General features: G+C 38.3%; 1 protein-coding gene across 1 annotated transcript in view; it reads left to right on the top strand.

The window, feature by feature from the left end:
• The window catches only part of MSH3 (mutS homolog 3), a 108,694-nt gene that overhangs the window by 92,012 nt on the left and 2,510 nt on the right, over positions 1-14,172 (top strand). Inside the window, exons 21-23 of the mRNA XM_062600119.1 lie at positions 9,515-9,701; positions 9,937-10,066; positions 12,191-12,365. Of these exons, the coding sequence (XP_062456103.1) occupies positions 9,515-9,701; positions 9,937-10,066; positions 12,191-12,365 (492 nt within the window). The remainder of the gene's footprint in view (positions 1-9,514; positions 9,702-9,936; positions 10,067-12,190; positions 12,366-14,172) is intronic.

Raw genomic sequence — 14,172 nt, 5'->3', positions numbered from 1 at the left:
GAATAGAAGCTGTAGAGGAGGTTATTATTTTAGCATAGCAGCTTCTCTGTGCATTACCTATTTGGGCCAAAACATTGTCTGATGCCTTATTAGATTTTTTTTTTCTTTTCTTTTTCTTTTAAATTTTTAACATCTGAAAATAAACATTTAAACAGTTCTGGATTTTTGTCTGGTTGGTTGTTTTTTTGTGGAAAACTAGATTCTCTAGATTTGCCTATGCAATTAGACTCTGAAAGATCAGGCCTAGAAAACTTAAACAAAAGTACTTGCTCACACCGTTGTATATTCTATTTACATGTGATGATGCTTATTATGTTTACCTTACACATCAATTTGTATATTGTGAAGAAAAGTAGAGAACTACTCATAATAACGCAATCTCAAATTACTGGCAAGTCCGTATTGCAATTCTGTATGCTGATATGGTAAACAAGTATTATTTTAATCTTCTATTACTTTAGAAAGCAACAATAGCAGTCAGTCTTGCTAGCTGTCAAGACCTAAAAGTACTTTTCAGAAATACTACTACTTTATGGTGCAGGAATTTGTATCGTTTTGTTCTTGCTTACTTTATTTGCGTTTGGTGCATTTGTGTTTATTGCTGGAGTAGCAAAAATGATTTAAGCCTTTCATTTATGGTAGTCGTCGTATAATTACATTTCTGGGATGAATTATTCTCAGCTTTGTGGAGAAAACAGAAGAAGCTTAGATTAAATTGTCCATACCTATGTTCCATGATGTAGGAAGGCTCTTTTTGAGAAAGAGGAAAATGAGTGAAAGTTACAGTGTTGAATTGGAAATGTTTGTGTTCTGTTTTTCTGGAAAAGGTTCATCTTGAACATATCCCAATGCATTTTAACTGTAAGGAGATTTCTGACGGTATTCTGTAACACTGCAGAAAGAAATAAAACCATGCTATGCATGTGTCTATAGCTAATTTAGCTTCACATCTGTGTTATTTCATAGTAGCAAGCACATGCAGTAAGTAGCAGAGCTAAAGCTCATGTATGTATGATAATATATTTAACTGAAGAGTCTATGGCTTTTGTATAAGGCATTTGATAAAACCGAACAAAACTAAAACTTCTGGTTTGTTTGCAGGGATTTAAATGAGACTTGAAAATTTCATTTAAGATGGAATATCAAAAACTCATAGTTACTTCCATGTACAGAAAGTTTTATAACAATTTCTGCTGCATATTGCACTATTCCTGAGAAGGGATCGAAAACCTTGTATATTAAAAATATACTTAAATATATTTTTTAAAATTTAAAAATTAATGCTTATTTGCAGAGTTGACTTTTTTTTTTTTTTTTTTTTTACAGTAAGGTTGAAGCTCTTAAATCAAGTGGTGGTATTTACCTTTCTAAAATGGTTCCATGCTGTGAATTAACCTAGCCACAGTTTGGACTGGATTTTCTGTAGTGTCCACAGGTTTAAAGGGGAAAAGTTCACTTACACTGAGTGCTCCAGCTATTGTCCTTAGTCGGTTGCTATAGTTTCTGCTTTTTAATCCTCCCTTGGCCTCAATCCTTCAGCTACATATGCACAGTAACGTAACGTAATTACCTCGAGTCGCCTCGCTGGAATCCGCCAGGGAGACGTGGGAAGCGGAGCACGTTTCGGGATGGGTCTTTTGTCTCCGTTTGTCAGCTTCTTCAGGCCAGCGTTGATGGCTCGCTAGCAAACGCCCACGTTTGAGTATCTGCTCTTCTAACTTAGCCTTCAGCAAAATGGTTGTGCTTTTAATCTGTTCCTTCTCCTGGCAGTCAATAAAATTTAAACAGCCATTTGCTACAGAGAAACCCAGGTACGAGCATATCTTTGGAGCTTCAGTTGCTTAATGGAGCCTTCGTAAAGCTGCTTTTCCATCTCGTCCCAGGCCGTCAGCACACGCTGCTGGTGCTGGCAGGTCTCTTGGTCCGGGGAGCGGGGTGGCAGTGGAAACCTCACTCAGGTTGGTAGCTCTGTACAGGGACAAATCACAACTTTCTCTTGGAGGGCAGGAAAGAGAACTGTTTAGTTTGATGTTAAAGTAAACATCAAAGCTGATAGACCTGTGCAGAACAATCTTTTGACATATTAATTGTAAAATCCTGTGGGTGTCCTAACATAGAATTGGAGCAACTGCGGGTGTAGCAGGTCTTCACGTTGCTCTCCGTAGGTCTTGGAGGAATGCGGGTTAATTTGCTCTAATCAAATACTCCTCAGCATACTATACGAATGTATGTGAATATAAATCCCAGAATCCGAAGCGTGAAGCACAGCTTTGGATAATTTGCAGGTGTGCCTAGAAAGCCACGTTCCTAGAAACGTTCTCGAAGTCGCTTGCTCTAATTCTGCTGCTGTGTCTGCGTTGTTGCAGTTGCGCCTGTTGAGTAACTTGAGGGATGTTTTAAAAATACTTCTGAAACTCCCAGCCCTCAAGAGGTTTTAGTTCTGGAAGAGTCCAGAAGTGGCGGCGAGCTCCCCGCTTTGACGGGAGCCCCGCTGCCCACCTGCAGGGCCCTTCGCGAGTGCCCTCACCTCGCGGCGCGCTGGGGAGCTCTCAGCTCGGCCCTGCCTGCTTCTGGCGGGTGAAGCTTTTAAAATAGTCAGTGTTTGCCGCGAACCGCCTGATGGTTTTGTTGCTTCCCGTGGCTTTCGGCAAAAAAAGTCGATGCAGTTCAGGTCGCGCGAGCTCGCCTGTCAGAGCGGTTCCTCTCAGGGTGCCGGGGCTTCGGGACGCGCAGCGTGCCTCTCGCTCAGCCCCGCGGCCAGCTCGACACGGTCGTAAGGATTTAAGCGGTGGCTTGTTCCGGCTATTTCAGTTTCTGGTGGTGTGGAAAAGGAACTGATAAAAGGCAAGTGTAGGGGAGTGAGTATTAATGTAACTTTGGATGTGCCTGTATCACTCTTTCCTCAGGATTATGCAAAGTTTGTGTCCCCTGGCAGTGTTTGGCTTCACTAGTTTCATTAAGTTCGCAGCAACTGGGAATATCGTGTTGTCTATAATAATTTACAAAATAAAAAAGTAGTTTACACTAAATGTGTAATGCATCCTGTCAGGTTTTTCAACCACTGTTCTTTTAGATGAAGTAATGTACCATGGGTATTTCTTCATTTATAGTTTGCAAATCGTAGGATCATAGAATGGTGAGGTTGGAAGGCACCTCTGGAGATCATCTGGTGCAGCCCTCAGTGTAGCGCCTACGGGGATTGAACCCGCAGCCTTGGGATTAGCAGCACTGCGCTCTAACCAACCAAGCTAAACTAAAACAGGTGTAGAAATAATTGAGTGAGTGCGTGCGTGTTGACTGTAAATAGGTTTATATTACAAGCGTCCTCTTACTTCCTACTGTTGCCAACCATGTGAGCTTGTACACAGCTTTTGGAAATTGCTCGTGCACAGTGCAGAAATGCCAGCTGTCCCAATAGCATTCTGACCCCTACTCTGAGTTACTTTTTTGAATTCTGTAATTGCAGTTTTTGTGAATTATTTTTATTACAATCAGTTTCTGGTTTGAATCTTTAATAGAATTATTTGGTAGAAATAAAGTACATGATTTACCAGCATTTGACAGGGCAGAGAGGGTGGTGGTGAAGCACCAGTTTCTTGCCAGTGAACTGTTGTAAGTTTGCAGATGTTATCTTCTAAAGAATTACTCAATAAACTTTCATTGCATATTTTCATAGCCAGGATTAGAATATCCGACTCAGGGTACTTTTAGGCTAACCACTGTGAAATTTTCATTCGCTGCCTGAGTGTGTGTTTCTAAAATATTTGGGGTTTTTAAACCACTTCTGTGGCTAAGCTGAATGATTGATCTGGTTAGAGGTTTTTGGATACTTGAGACCAGGGTAGGAGAGGATGTGCAGTAGTCAGCCTCCAGTCCTCAGCTTAGTGTTTCTGTTTTCATTTTCTCGGTAGACCCATTTGCAAACTGCTTTTAACTGAAGAAGTCTGTCCTGTTCAATGTGAAGAGGGCAGGATTGTGTTTTGCCTTTTTTTTTTTTTTTTTTTTTTTTTTAATAGTACCTGGTTGAGGATTATGGAAAGGTTCAGAACAGGCACTTATTTATATAATAATATTAAACCATTAATGCCTCTCTTAAGACTTTGATTGAGTAAATTTGCCACTATGTGCCTAACAGAAAGTTTGGTAGCATAGATTAACAGGAGAAGATGCAGCTAAGCGTTAAAATGAAATTACATTTGTGTTCTTCTACTCATGTCAGGATCAATACGAAGCTTTTCTGTTCTCATAAAGATCTTCAGTTAACGCCCACACTTTTCCAGCCATTTCTTTTTTTTTGCTGACACCACATGTAAAACTTCAGCTGGAAAGGCTGCTTTCTGCAAAAGAGTAAGAGCAGTTATTATGAAATCTTCTTTAAAAATATGAGTATATTGTACAGAACAGTCCCATACCAGAAGAGAGATAAATTATAAGACAAGACTCCGTCCAGTCTTTTCTTTTTGTAAACTAGTTATTCTAATTTAAATAAATCCTGTTTAAATACAGTTAGCTTTGAAATCATGTTTTGAAGGAGTTTTGCATGAGAGAGAGAGAGTGAGTGAAACTGTAAAGTTAAGTTAGAAACGTGTTTTTGAGTTTTTTCTTGGTGTTCTCTTTGAATCACAGAAGGAATCTTGGTTGTTGGGAGAGGAGTATTCTACGTGTTGTGTTTGGGATATGCTCACAGAAAAAAAGTGGTTTTTGTCTTAATTGTTTTTGATGAATAAACAATTTGATTATAAGTATATTCTGTGAAGAAGTTTGACTTCAGTTCTAGTGCCTGGGAAGTCAAACCATATCTGGAAGCGTGAATGTCTTCTCTTGAAGATGCTGCAGCCACTGCAAAGGGGGTCTGTAGAGACTCCATGCTAATTAGATTTATTCCTCTGTAAGAGGCACTAGGTTTCAACTTTTAAAATCAAGTGCATATTTCTAAAATCAAGGTGAAAAATCTTCAATTTCATCAATGCTTTTTCTTAATGTGATGGTGCATAAAGTAGGAATGAATACATAGCATCATGATGTTCACAGCTGTCTGAAAATAAGGTTTTTGGAAAATGCCCTTGTAATTGGGTTTTCTAGGATTTGTTCAGTGCTGTGTGGTTAGTTTTTGTTACTACTGGGAGCATTGAAGTTCCTTGGTTATCTTCACAGGTAGTGGGAGGGTTCATGCTAATAAAGAATAATAAAATACCTGAGGTCCACACAGGAGACCACACAGGTCTGTCCCCTTCCCCAAGATGCTTTGACTTTTTTGGGAGCAGTAATAGCAGCTTGCTGAGCGAAAGAGTTCCAGGTGCCGCTCATTGGCCTCAGTTTCATTGCCTTCTTCCACACAAGTAGAAGGCTTGTGTGGACATCCACACGTGGGTGACTGTCAAAGCCCCCAGACTTTGAGGAAACACTCAGGGCCATAGAATATAGCAATACTAGTTCATGTGTACTGAGAGCAGGTTTAAACTGGTGCTGACTTTCTAAATATTCTTGGGATACAAGGGAGAAAGTTACACTACTTTTGATTCCAGTGGTTTCTGTATGCTGTCACATCTTGTATCATTAGAAATTTCCCCGAATTTACAGAGTCCAGTAACAAGACATAATACGGGATACGTTCCCAGAATGGTGAGCGCTTATATTGAAAAAGGTTGGTACTCTGTGGATGCATTGACCCTGGAAAGCTAGCTTAAAAAATCAGCCATTTGAGTGCTGCTAGTGCAGTATAAAGAAATCTGTGCCTTTTCTTCAAGAAGAACACATGTAAGTTAGGCATGTGGTGCTAACTGATTTACATAAAGCTCACTACTGTTGCACATCATCCAGCTTATCCTGCAGGATTAATTTATGAAAAAACTGCATCTTTGTTATTTTTTTTTCCTGAGGTTATAGACAAGAATCTTTACTTTTGAAATTTAGCACTAAAAAGAGGTAAAAAATCCTAAATTCATTTTTCTTTACATAATAAACATGTTGGGTATTATAAGTTGAAGAGCTTTTAATTGTATGAAATTAGGTTGGCTGTCAAAGAGATATTATAACAAGTGGTTTCTAGCCAAATTGCAGTTGCTGAGGAGCGATGGATCTCTTGCCAGCACTAAAGAGGCGCTCTTCACATTGGATGTCTGCACACTCCTCGTGGGCAGAATGCAATAATCTTCCTGAATGTCGATGTTAGAAATTCCATAGCAGAGATGGAAGTTCTTATATTAACTGCGTTGCTCCTTTCAGCAGCAGGTGTTGTAAGGAGTGGAGCTGGGAGAGCTGAGTGGCACTGCTCCTGCTCTAGTGGTTTTCTATTGTGCCTGTCCTCTTCTGCTGCAACCTTTTTTTCCCTGTCCTTTTTAGTCATTATTTTTTAATTAAGAGGGGGAAGAAAAGGGAGTGTGGGTAGAGCATAACAAGCCTGCATCCATCTGTTCTGAGATCAGTGGTTCCTCTTGGCGTATTTCATGCTATCGTCTTTAGCCATGGTGGTGAATGCAGTATTAAAATCCAAACAAATAGCTGTTTTTGTTTACATATAAAATAAAAAAAAAGATTTCATTTTAGGCACCTTACTAAATAATTAGTCTTAGAAACTTTATTAGGACCATGTGTAAAAAGTTAAGTAGGTGACTTTAGTGCTGGCAGCATTAAGACCAGGATGAAAATATAACGTTTATATAACGTATATAACGTTTTTTTCTGCACAATTTCATGAAAATGGCATCCCAGATATTACCTATAGAGCAGCTGATAGCAATGATAAATAATCTGTACCCTATTAAATATTATTTAAAAAAACCCTAATATTTTCATGTCTAAAAATACTTAGGAAGCACAATACATTAAAATATTAATTCAGAGTAATTGTACCTTTTAGAAGTTTAGTGTCTTTATTACTACTACTACTACTACTACTACTACTGACTTAAACTCTAATAAAAACAATTGTTTAAGCCATAGGTGTTTTGACTCAAATACTTATTGTATCATTAATTATATAGCATACACTGAGAGAACAATACCTTGATGCATATTAACCATTAACATTCTAAATGCAATCATCCACATAAAACAATTGTCTCTCCTTATTTCTGGGACAATACTGCTTATCACTTAATTTTTAAGGAAGTGTGATTCGTACAGGATTCTCAAATGCAGAGGCAGAAAGAGCAATTTTATCCCTTTTTAAGAATGACATTTAAGAGTTTTTATGGCATTTAAAAATTTACAAGGGTTTTTTTCTAATCTGTAAATAAGCCTGAGCTGGATTTGAATATTTAAGATGCTGAAAAGAAAGGCTTGTTTTACAGCTGTTGTTAACAACAAGAGGAAGATAATACTTGTTTCTGCTTGTATCTTGACCATTTAGTGAGGAAGTTCTGGCAACTGTTTCTGTGATTGCAAATTAGATTCAGAATGGCTAAATGATTTTGAGGGCTCTATGGAAATGATGCAATCCAAGAAAAAAATAGAACTGAGAATTCTCAGTGTAATCATCATACATATGGAACAGACTGGTTGGTTGTATAGATGCTATCCCAATAATGAAAAACCAAATTAAAAAGAAAATAATACTACTACTAATGCTAGGTTTGGAAATTAAGGTTAAAGCTGCCCAGTATGGAGCCAGAGGTTGCTTAGACATAAAAAGTACTGTCTTTCTGGGAAATTTATTTGTAGTTAAAAGTATCAAAGACAGGTCTAATTTATATGTAGATTTGCACAATGTTGCAATAAAGGGTATGTTGTTTAATTTTGCAGTAGTACATGATGTTGACTGAAGCAAACTATGAAACAGGACAGGGGAAAACCGCTTTAAGAAACTCAGTAATATATTCGCAGTTCCTAACAACTCAGTGCATATTTAAGGCATTTAAAATGATTATGGTGGTGAGTGGCTTAATAAAACGTTAATTTCAGAATGTCTCGATATCTGGAATTACATATTTAATTCAGTAAAACTAATGTAAAGTTTAATTAGTTTGTGTGCAAAATCACCTTTCTTTCAGAGCATTTTGGAGCATACCTGCTGTGAGTATGCAGATACATAGGTGTTCAAAAAAGTAATTTACGTAAACACTCGTCCTGCTCATTGAATCGTGATGCCCATCTCCAGCCAAAATTAGTTCATTTGTGCTTGAAGGCTTGCATATTGCTAAGTTATGCATGCCAGTGTACCAAGTTTTAAGGGCAGGAACTGGAGAGTATATAGAAAACATAATTTTACTGTGTCCAGCTGGCTAGTTTTTGATGTAGGTGATCGCTTACTCCTGACGATTGTAAGATCCACATAAAACGATTAGGTCTTGCTGGTGCTTCTGTAGGCAATGGACACAACTGCATTAGAGATGCAGCAAAAGACTTAGAGAAAAAGCTATATTGGGACTCTCTTTAAAGGTTTTCATTGGCTTTAAATACTGTCGTAGCCAGCTGCTCTATTTGAAAATTTAATGTATACTAAGCCTTGGAGTTGGAGTCTGCATTAAATTGGTGCAACTTGTAGGTAATTATTCTGTTGGCTGATGAGAATGAACAGACCGTTTTTACAGCCATGCTCAGTGGCCAACTAATGATAACTTATCTCAAAAGTGATGTTGTAATGTAATTAACATAATTGAAAAACGTATGTAGAAGAAGGAAATGTTTTCTCTTCCAGGTAGAAAGAGTATTTTATTGGATAGACAAAAAACACTGCAAAAGAAAAAAGGTGAAATACCAACAGGTTTCAGAGATGAAAAATGCAATTTCACAATTTGAAATAGCATATGAGGGCTGAAGGTTGAGTGACTCTAGAACAGTCTTAAACTTGTATGAAACATAAAAGAATTTGTGCACGTGTGTGCATATGCATGGGAGGGCACATATGTAGAGCAGAGGAGAACCGTTAACCATATGGAGGTTGGTAAGTTCGAGTACAGTTGTGTAAGAGGATGAAGGGAGTTAAATTTCTTTCTCTTAAAATTATCTTTAGACATACTAGTGAGATTGTATACCTTTATAATTGGAAGAAATCACTGTTATTTTGTTACTTCCTGAAAGAGCTAAGGTGTATCTGGATGTACAAATGCCCAGTCACGTGAGCTTACGCTGTATTTCTGCATGGAAATGCTAATAACTGATAATAGCAGGTGACATAAGCATTTAAAGAAAACAAAGGACTAAACTCTGATTTAAGAAGAAACATTCATTTTCACAGCTATCTGTGCTAGATAGCTGGCTGATCTGAATTCCCAGGGTCCTTGTACGGTTTGTCAAGATAGAATTGCATGCCAAGAAAACCTCCTTGTCTAGCTCCTTTTTCTTAACTCCTGTAGTTATGTGGGATGAGGAATTTACCTTGGGACTAGATTATTGCTGGTACAGAAATATTCTCTGCTGTCCCTAAAGCCTAACCTCCCCAAGGTGCCCCCAGGGTCAGTATACTTTGCTGTCTTGGGGAATGCTTGTAAGCCCTTATTTAATGGTGCATAAGTTGCTTCCTCCGGACTTTGTTTGAACTTAATAAGTTGATCTGCTTTCTATCCCAATGCAGAATGGGGGCAGCAGACAACATTTACAAAGGCCGAAGTACCTTTATGGAGGAACTGACAGATACTGCTGAGATAATAAGAAAAGCAACCTCAAGATCACTAGTAATTTTGGATGAACTGGGAAGAGGAACTAGCACTCATGATGGAATTGCTATTGCTTATGCTACACTTGAACATTTTATTAGAGACGTAAGTATTAAATCTAACAGATGCTCGTAAAGGTGTTCTTAGCCTGTATTGTGGTAGGTTGACTCTGATATGGGATAGGTTTCCTTTCTGCAGAGATGTGACATGTCTGAACAAGAGTAAAGAACTGTGGAGAAAGGATACCAGTATTATGCTGGTGTGTTTGGGGAAAAAAATAAAAAATAAAATAAATAAAATAAAAAGCAGACTCTCATATGTGTCTATCTCATTGTTGCAGGTGGAATCACTGACACTGTTTGTCACTCACTATCCCTCAGTTTGTGAGCTAGAAAAGGTGTATCCAGAAAAAGTTGGTAATTACCACATGGCTTTCTTGGTGAATGAGGAGGAAAGTGGTGAACAAAAAGGTACAGTATAAATACATTTGAGATTCTGGCACTATAGGTATAGGCAGAAGATGTAAAATTGGAATGGTAATTTAAACCTGAATATAAAATGATACAGCTAAGCTCACTAGAGTATCAGCTTATATTTCATATTTGGGGGGGGGGATTCAAAACTGAACATCCATGTCTCTCTCAATTAATATAAGAATGACTGAGCTGCTGCAGATCAAAGATTCACTCAGCCCAATATCCTTTTCACAGTAGCCAAATACTTAGGATTAGGGAGGAGTATAAAAATATATCAAACATATGGTGACTATTTCTCTAAAAGATTTCATTGTATCCAAATACTAGCTGTTCAGGGAGCCTCAATACTCAGGTGAGATTTCTGCTTTTTAATAATCTTCAATGGATTTCTCTTCCATGAGGCTGTTAGTTTTCCCTGTGGATACATGTATACTTTTAGCATCTTTATTATATTGTCTCAAGGAGCTCCAAAATTTAATTCTGCATTGTGTGAAGAATCACCTCCTTTTGTTTGTTTTGAAACTGTTTTAAAACAACATGTACCTTCATTTGATAGACCCGGTTCTTGAATCAGAAGGGGCAGAAAAGGAACCCCTGTTCATCCTTTCCATGCTATAACCTGATTTTATAGAGTGCTTATCTTCACACATTCAGATAAGCAACATGCTCATAAAATTCAGATGGAGGTTTAGTGGAGGGAGAGTTGACTGTTGTGTTCTGTTTAACTTCAGAAGCAGGAATCCCTGAAGTGTGTGTTAACTTGGAGCACTAACGCATGAATATAATACTGTGTTTAGATGACCACTGTCTAGTCACGTTGATGTTCCCAGTTAAGAGCATCACCTATAATACTGTGTTTAGATGACCACTGTCTAGTCACGTTGATGTTCCCAGTTAAGAGCATCACCTGTCCGCACATCAGCATGTCCTTTTGACATAGAGTTCAGTGGTTGAACTGTGACATTTCAGTATCTGATGAGATCAATAGAGATGAGAACGTTATTCAATATTTATTCTTCCTCAGATACTGTCTCCATGAAACCCTATTCTTCTGTGTTTGTGTGCTGTTATCAGCACTTTCAACATTAGTTGGCCTGAACCTTCAGGCCATACGCAGCCTTTGCTCTTTTGCTCAGGCAAGCACAGTGGACATGGTGCTTTCAGCCTTGTACCACAGCCTGGGAGCAACAACATATTTACATTTCTTACTTCGCCTGTGTTTTTGTCTCTTGTGTCTGTTATCTTGACATTTGAATCATTTTAATAATGTGAATTTTATGGTATGTTTTTTCCAAACTTTGACTTAAATCATTTGGACTGAGTTAACCTGAGTCATCAGCATTTATGGAAATCTCTGTTGTTTCCCCCCAAAATTGCATTTTTGAAAGACAAGACAGAAGAATGAATGGCAGAGAATGAGGCCATAGTTTGTCTGCTGTCAACAAAAATCCTGGATAGCGGAGGATGTAGCAAGGATGCCTAAAGAGGAAGAAGGAGTCATTACATTTATAATGACAGCTCTTATGTTACAACTCTTTCATTTATAATGACAGCTCTCCATCTTATTGTCATGGAAAAGAAAAAGACGATGGGTTCCATAACTGAAGATTCACCATCCTCACCTGTTTTTTCCTGAGCATTTTCTATTTCCTGACAGCCAGAAGCTTTTTGTTTTGCTGTATTTAAAGGCTTCTTAATTGCAGGATTACTGATGTCTCCTTTATTCTGTAATTGCTGGGCAGACATGAGATGCAATACTTTGGTTACAGCACAAATAATCCATTTCACATTTAAAAAGACTCTAAGTTGTTAACAGCCTCGTCAGCCTCAGGGATAAGAACCTGAGTATATAGCCTGCCTGCATGTATGCACGCACAGGCACACACTCTTGTATGATAAGACACCAGGTAAAACTACAGTAAAGCATTTTATCAGTCCGATAATATGCAGGTATGAGGTGGAGTCAAGGAAACATTTTTCCAATTTTGTGTTACTTCAATGGAATTAATCTCATGTGAGCTATGAATGATAATGAGACCACCGTCTCAGTCATTTCAGTGTTCAGACCATTACACTCCATTAATATAATAGTTTTTTGATTTTGGTTTTATTCTTTAGGATCTGAGGATGAAGAGGATCCTGAATTTATCACTTTTCTTTATCAAATAACTAAAGGAGTCAGCGCAAGGAGTTATGGGCTAAATGTTGCCAAACTAGCAGATGTTCCTGAAGAAATCTTGAAGAAGGCAGCTCACAAATCAAAGGAGTTGGAGGAATTGGTGAACATGAAAAGGTCAGAACAATTGCAGTTTTCTTTCTTCTAATGAAACTTGCAGATGTGAGTGGAAGAGCATTTCACATTGGATGTTTAGAGAAAAAGAACACTAAGAGCTGCTTCAGATATCTTTCAACACTTTAGGGAGGAGAAAATGAAACAAAATATTCAAAAAATATTTAATAAATTGTACTATCCATTTCAAGGAAAGGTTTAGATTAAATTATTGAAATAATTTTGTATGATTTTACCATGTAATACTTATTTTTATTCTTACCAGCGATAGTAAAAATAGGTTTAATTTATTAAGTGTATTATTTGCTTTGGAATTTGAAACTGTATTTGTAGACTACAGTATAGAAGGGAGCACTGATAATTGTGCTTCTGGTTTAACTTTAAATATTTATGGCAGATTTTGATTGTGCTGCACATATACAGAATTATACTGGAAGTCTGGAGATTTTAATACTTCTCTGAGAACTGGTTTTCATTTAGGGACGTATATACCTTAAATATCAGACTAGTAATGAAAATTCTCTTATATATCAAATAGCATCACTTTTGTACGTCCTACACAATTTAGATGTAGAAAGCTTAATGGTTATATGCATTTCCACTGAATTTTTTATTGCTGCTATTTTTAGTGGTAGCCCTATCCGTAAAATTCAAGTAGTTCTTTAGGAATATAATAAATCGAGACCTTTCTTGCCTGATGGGCACAAATAATCCTAGCAGCAGTACTGTGTAAGAGAAGATTTTAAATACTAATTATTTGTAGCTGCAGACAGTTCGTTTGGAGTGCAACAGTGTCTAGAGCTTACAGCCAATTTTTATCTCTTTAAGAAAGCAAAATAAGAACACTATATTGAAGATATATGACAGTTTATTGATAATAACTTGTTTTACTTTTGTAAATTATGGAACGTTATTTCTGAGAAATATATTTTCAGTGTCTTAACTCTGTTGCTGTAAGAGGCATGGGGTTCTGAAAATAAGAAAAAGTTATGCTCCAGAAAGATGACGATATGAATGGCAAAGCCAATGTTTTTGTGCAATCAGATTGACATGTGAAACAATAAAATGTGTCCATTTGGTTTATCTTCCTTTGATCTGACAAAGCCATGTTAGGATATTGCTTGGCTATGGTACAAGTAGAGCTCTAGAATGCATCCATTGCTAAAAAGAGAGTTTTTTGCGTGCAAAACCTATATGCAAAAAAATATAGTATGTGATCATGTAATTAGAAGACTTTCTGCAGTGCACACAGAGGGGTAGAGCTCAGGCTGACTAGGTAATTTCACTTGGGGGACTTGAGTGTTTTGCAGCTTTTGAATACGTAAGCTACCATCTGTATTTGAGCTTTTGGTGTGTAGTATGCTTGTATTTTGTAAAGTGGGGAAAAAAAGAACAAATATTTAATCTACAACAGTGATGAGTCAGGACACAGGACACCAGGATTTGAATCCCGGGTAGGTGACGGCTCGCTGCCGCCTGGGCTGCGGGCTGCTGTGGCTGGGAGAGGAGGTCGTCCCTGCGGGCTGCGGCTGCTGCAAGGGGCTCGCTGCGCCCCCTCCGAGAGAAGGGCAGCGCTGCTCGGCAAAGGGACGGGCTGGAGTGAGAGGGGACGGGAGACTCTTCGTTCTGGCAGCGGCTGGCACGCTGGCGGAGTGCGGAGTTCGGGTGGCTGCGAAGCTGCAGCATCGCCTGCTGCACCGGCCTCCCTCTTTTAGAGCGGGTGCTGCTCGTGCCTCCCCCTGGAGCTGCCAGGGGGCTGCCGGGGTCCCCGGGACAGCAGCACCAACTGCACGGAGCTGCCAGTCCTGTG

Source organism: Rhea pennata, chromosome Z, assembly GCF_028389875.1.
Source record: "Rhea pennata isolate bPtePen1 chromosome Z, bPtePen1.pri, whole genome shotgun sequence".
NCBI classification, from domain to species: domain Eukaryota; kingdom Metazoa; phylum Chordata; class Aves; order Rheiformes; family Rheidae; genus Rhea; species Rhea pennata.
The sequence above is the reverse complement of the archived record's forward strand: the minus strand, read 5'-3'. Positions and strand labels throughout refer to the sequence as shown.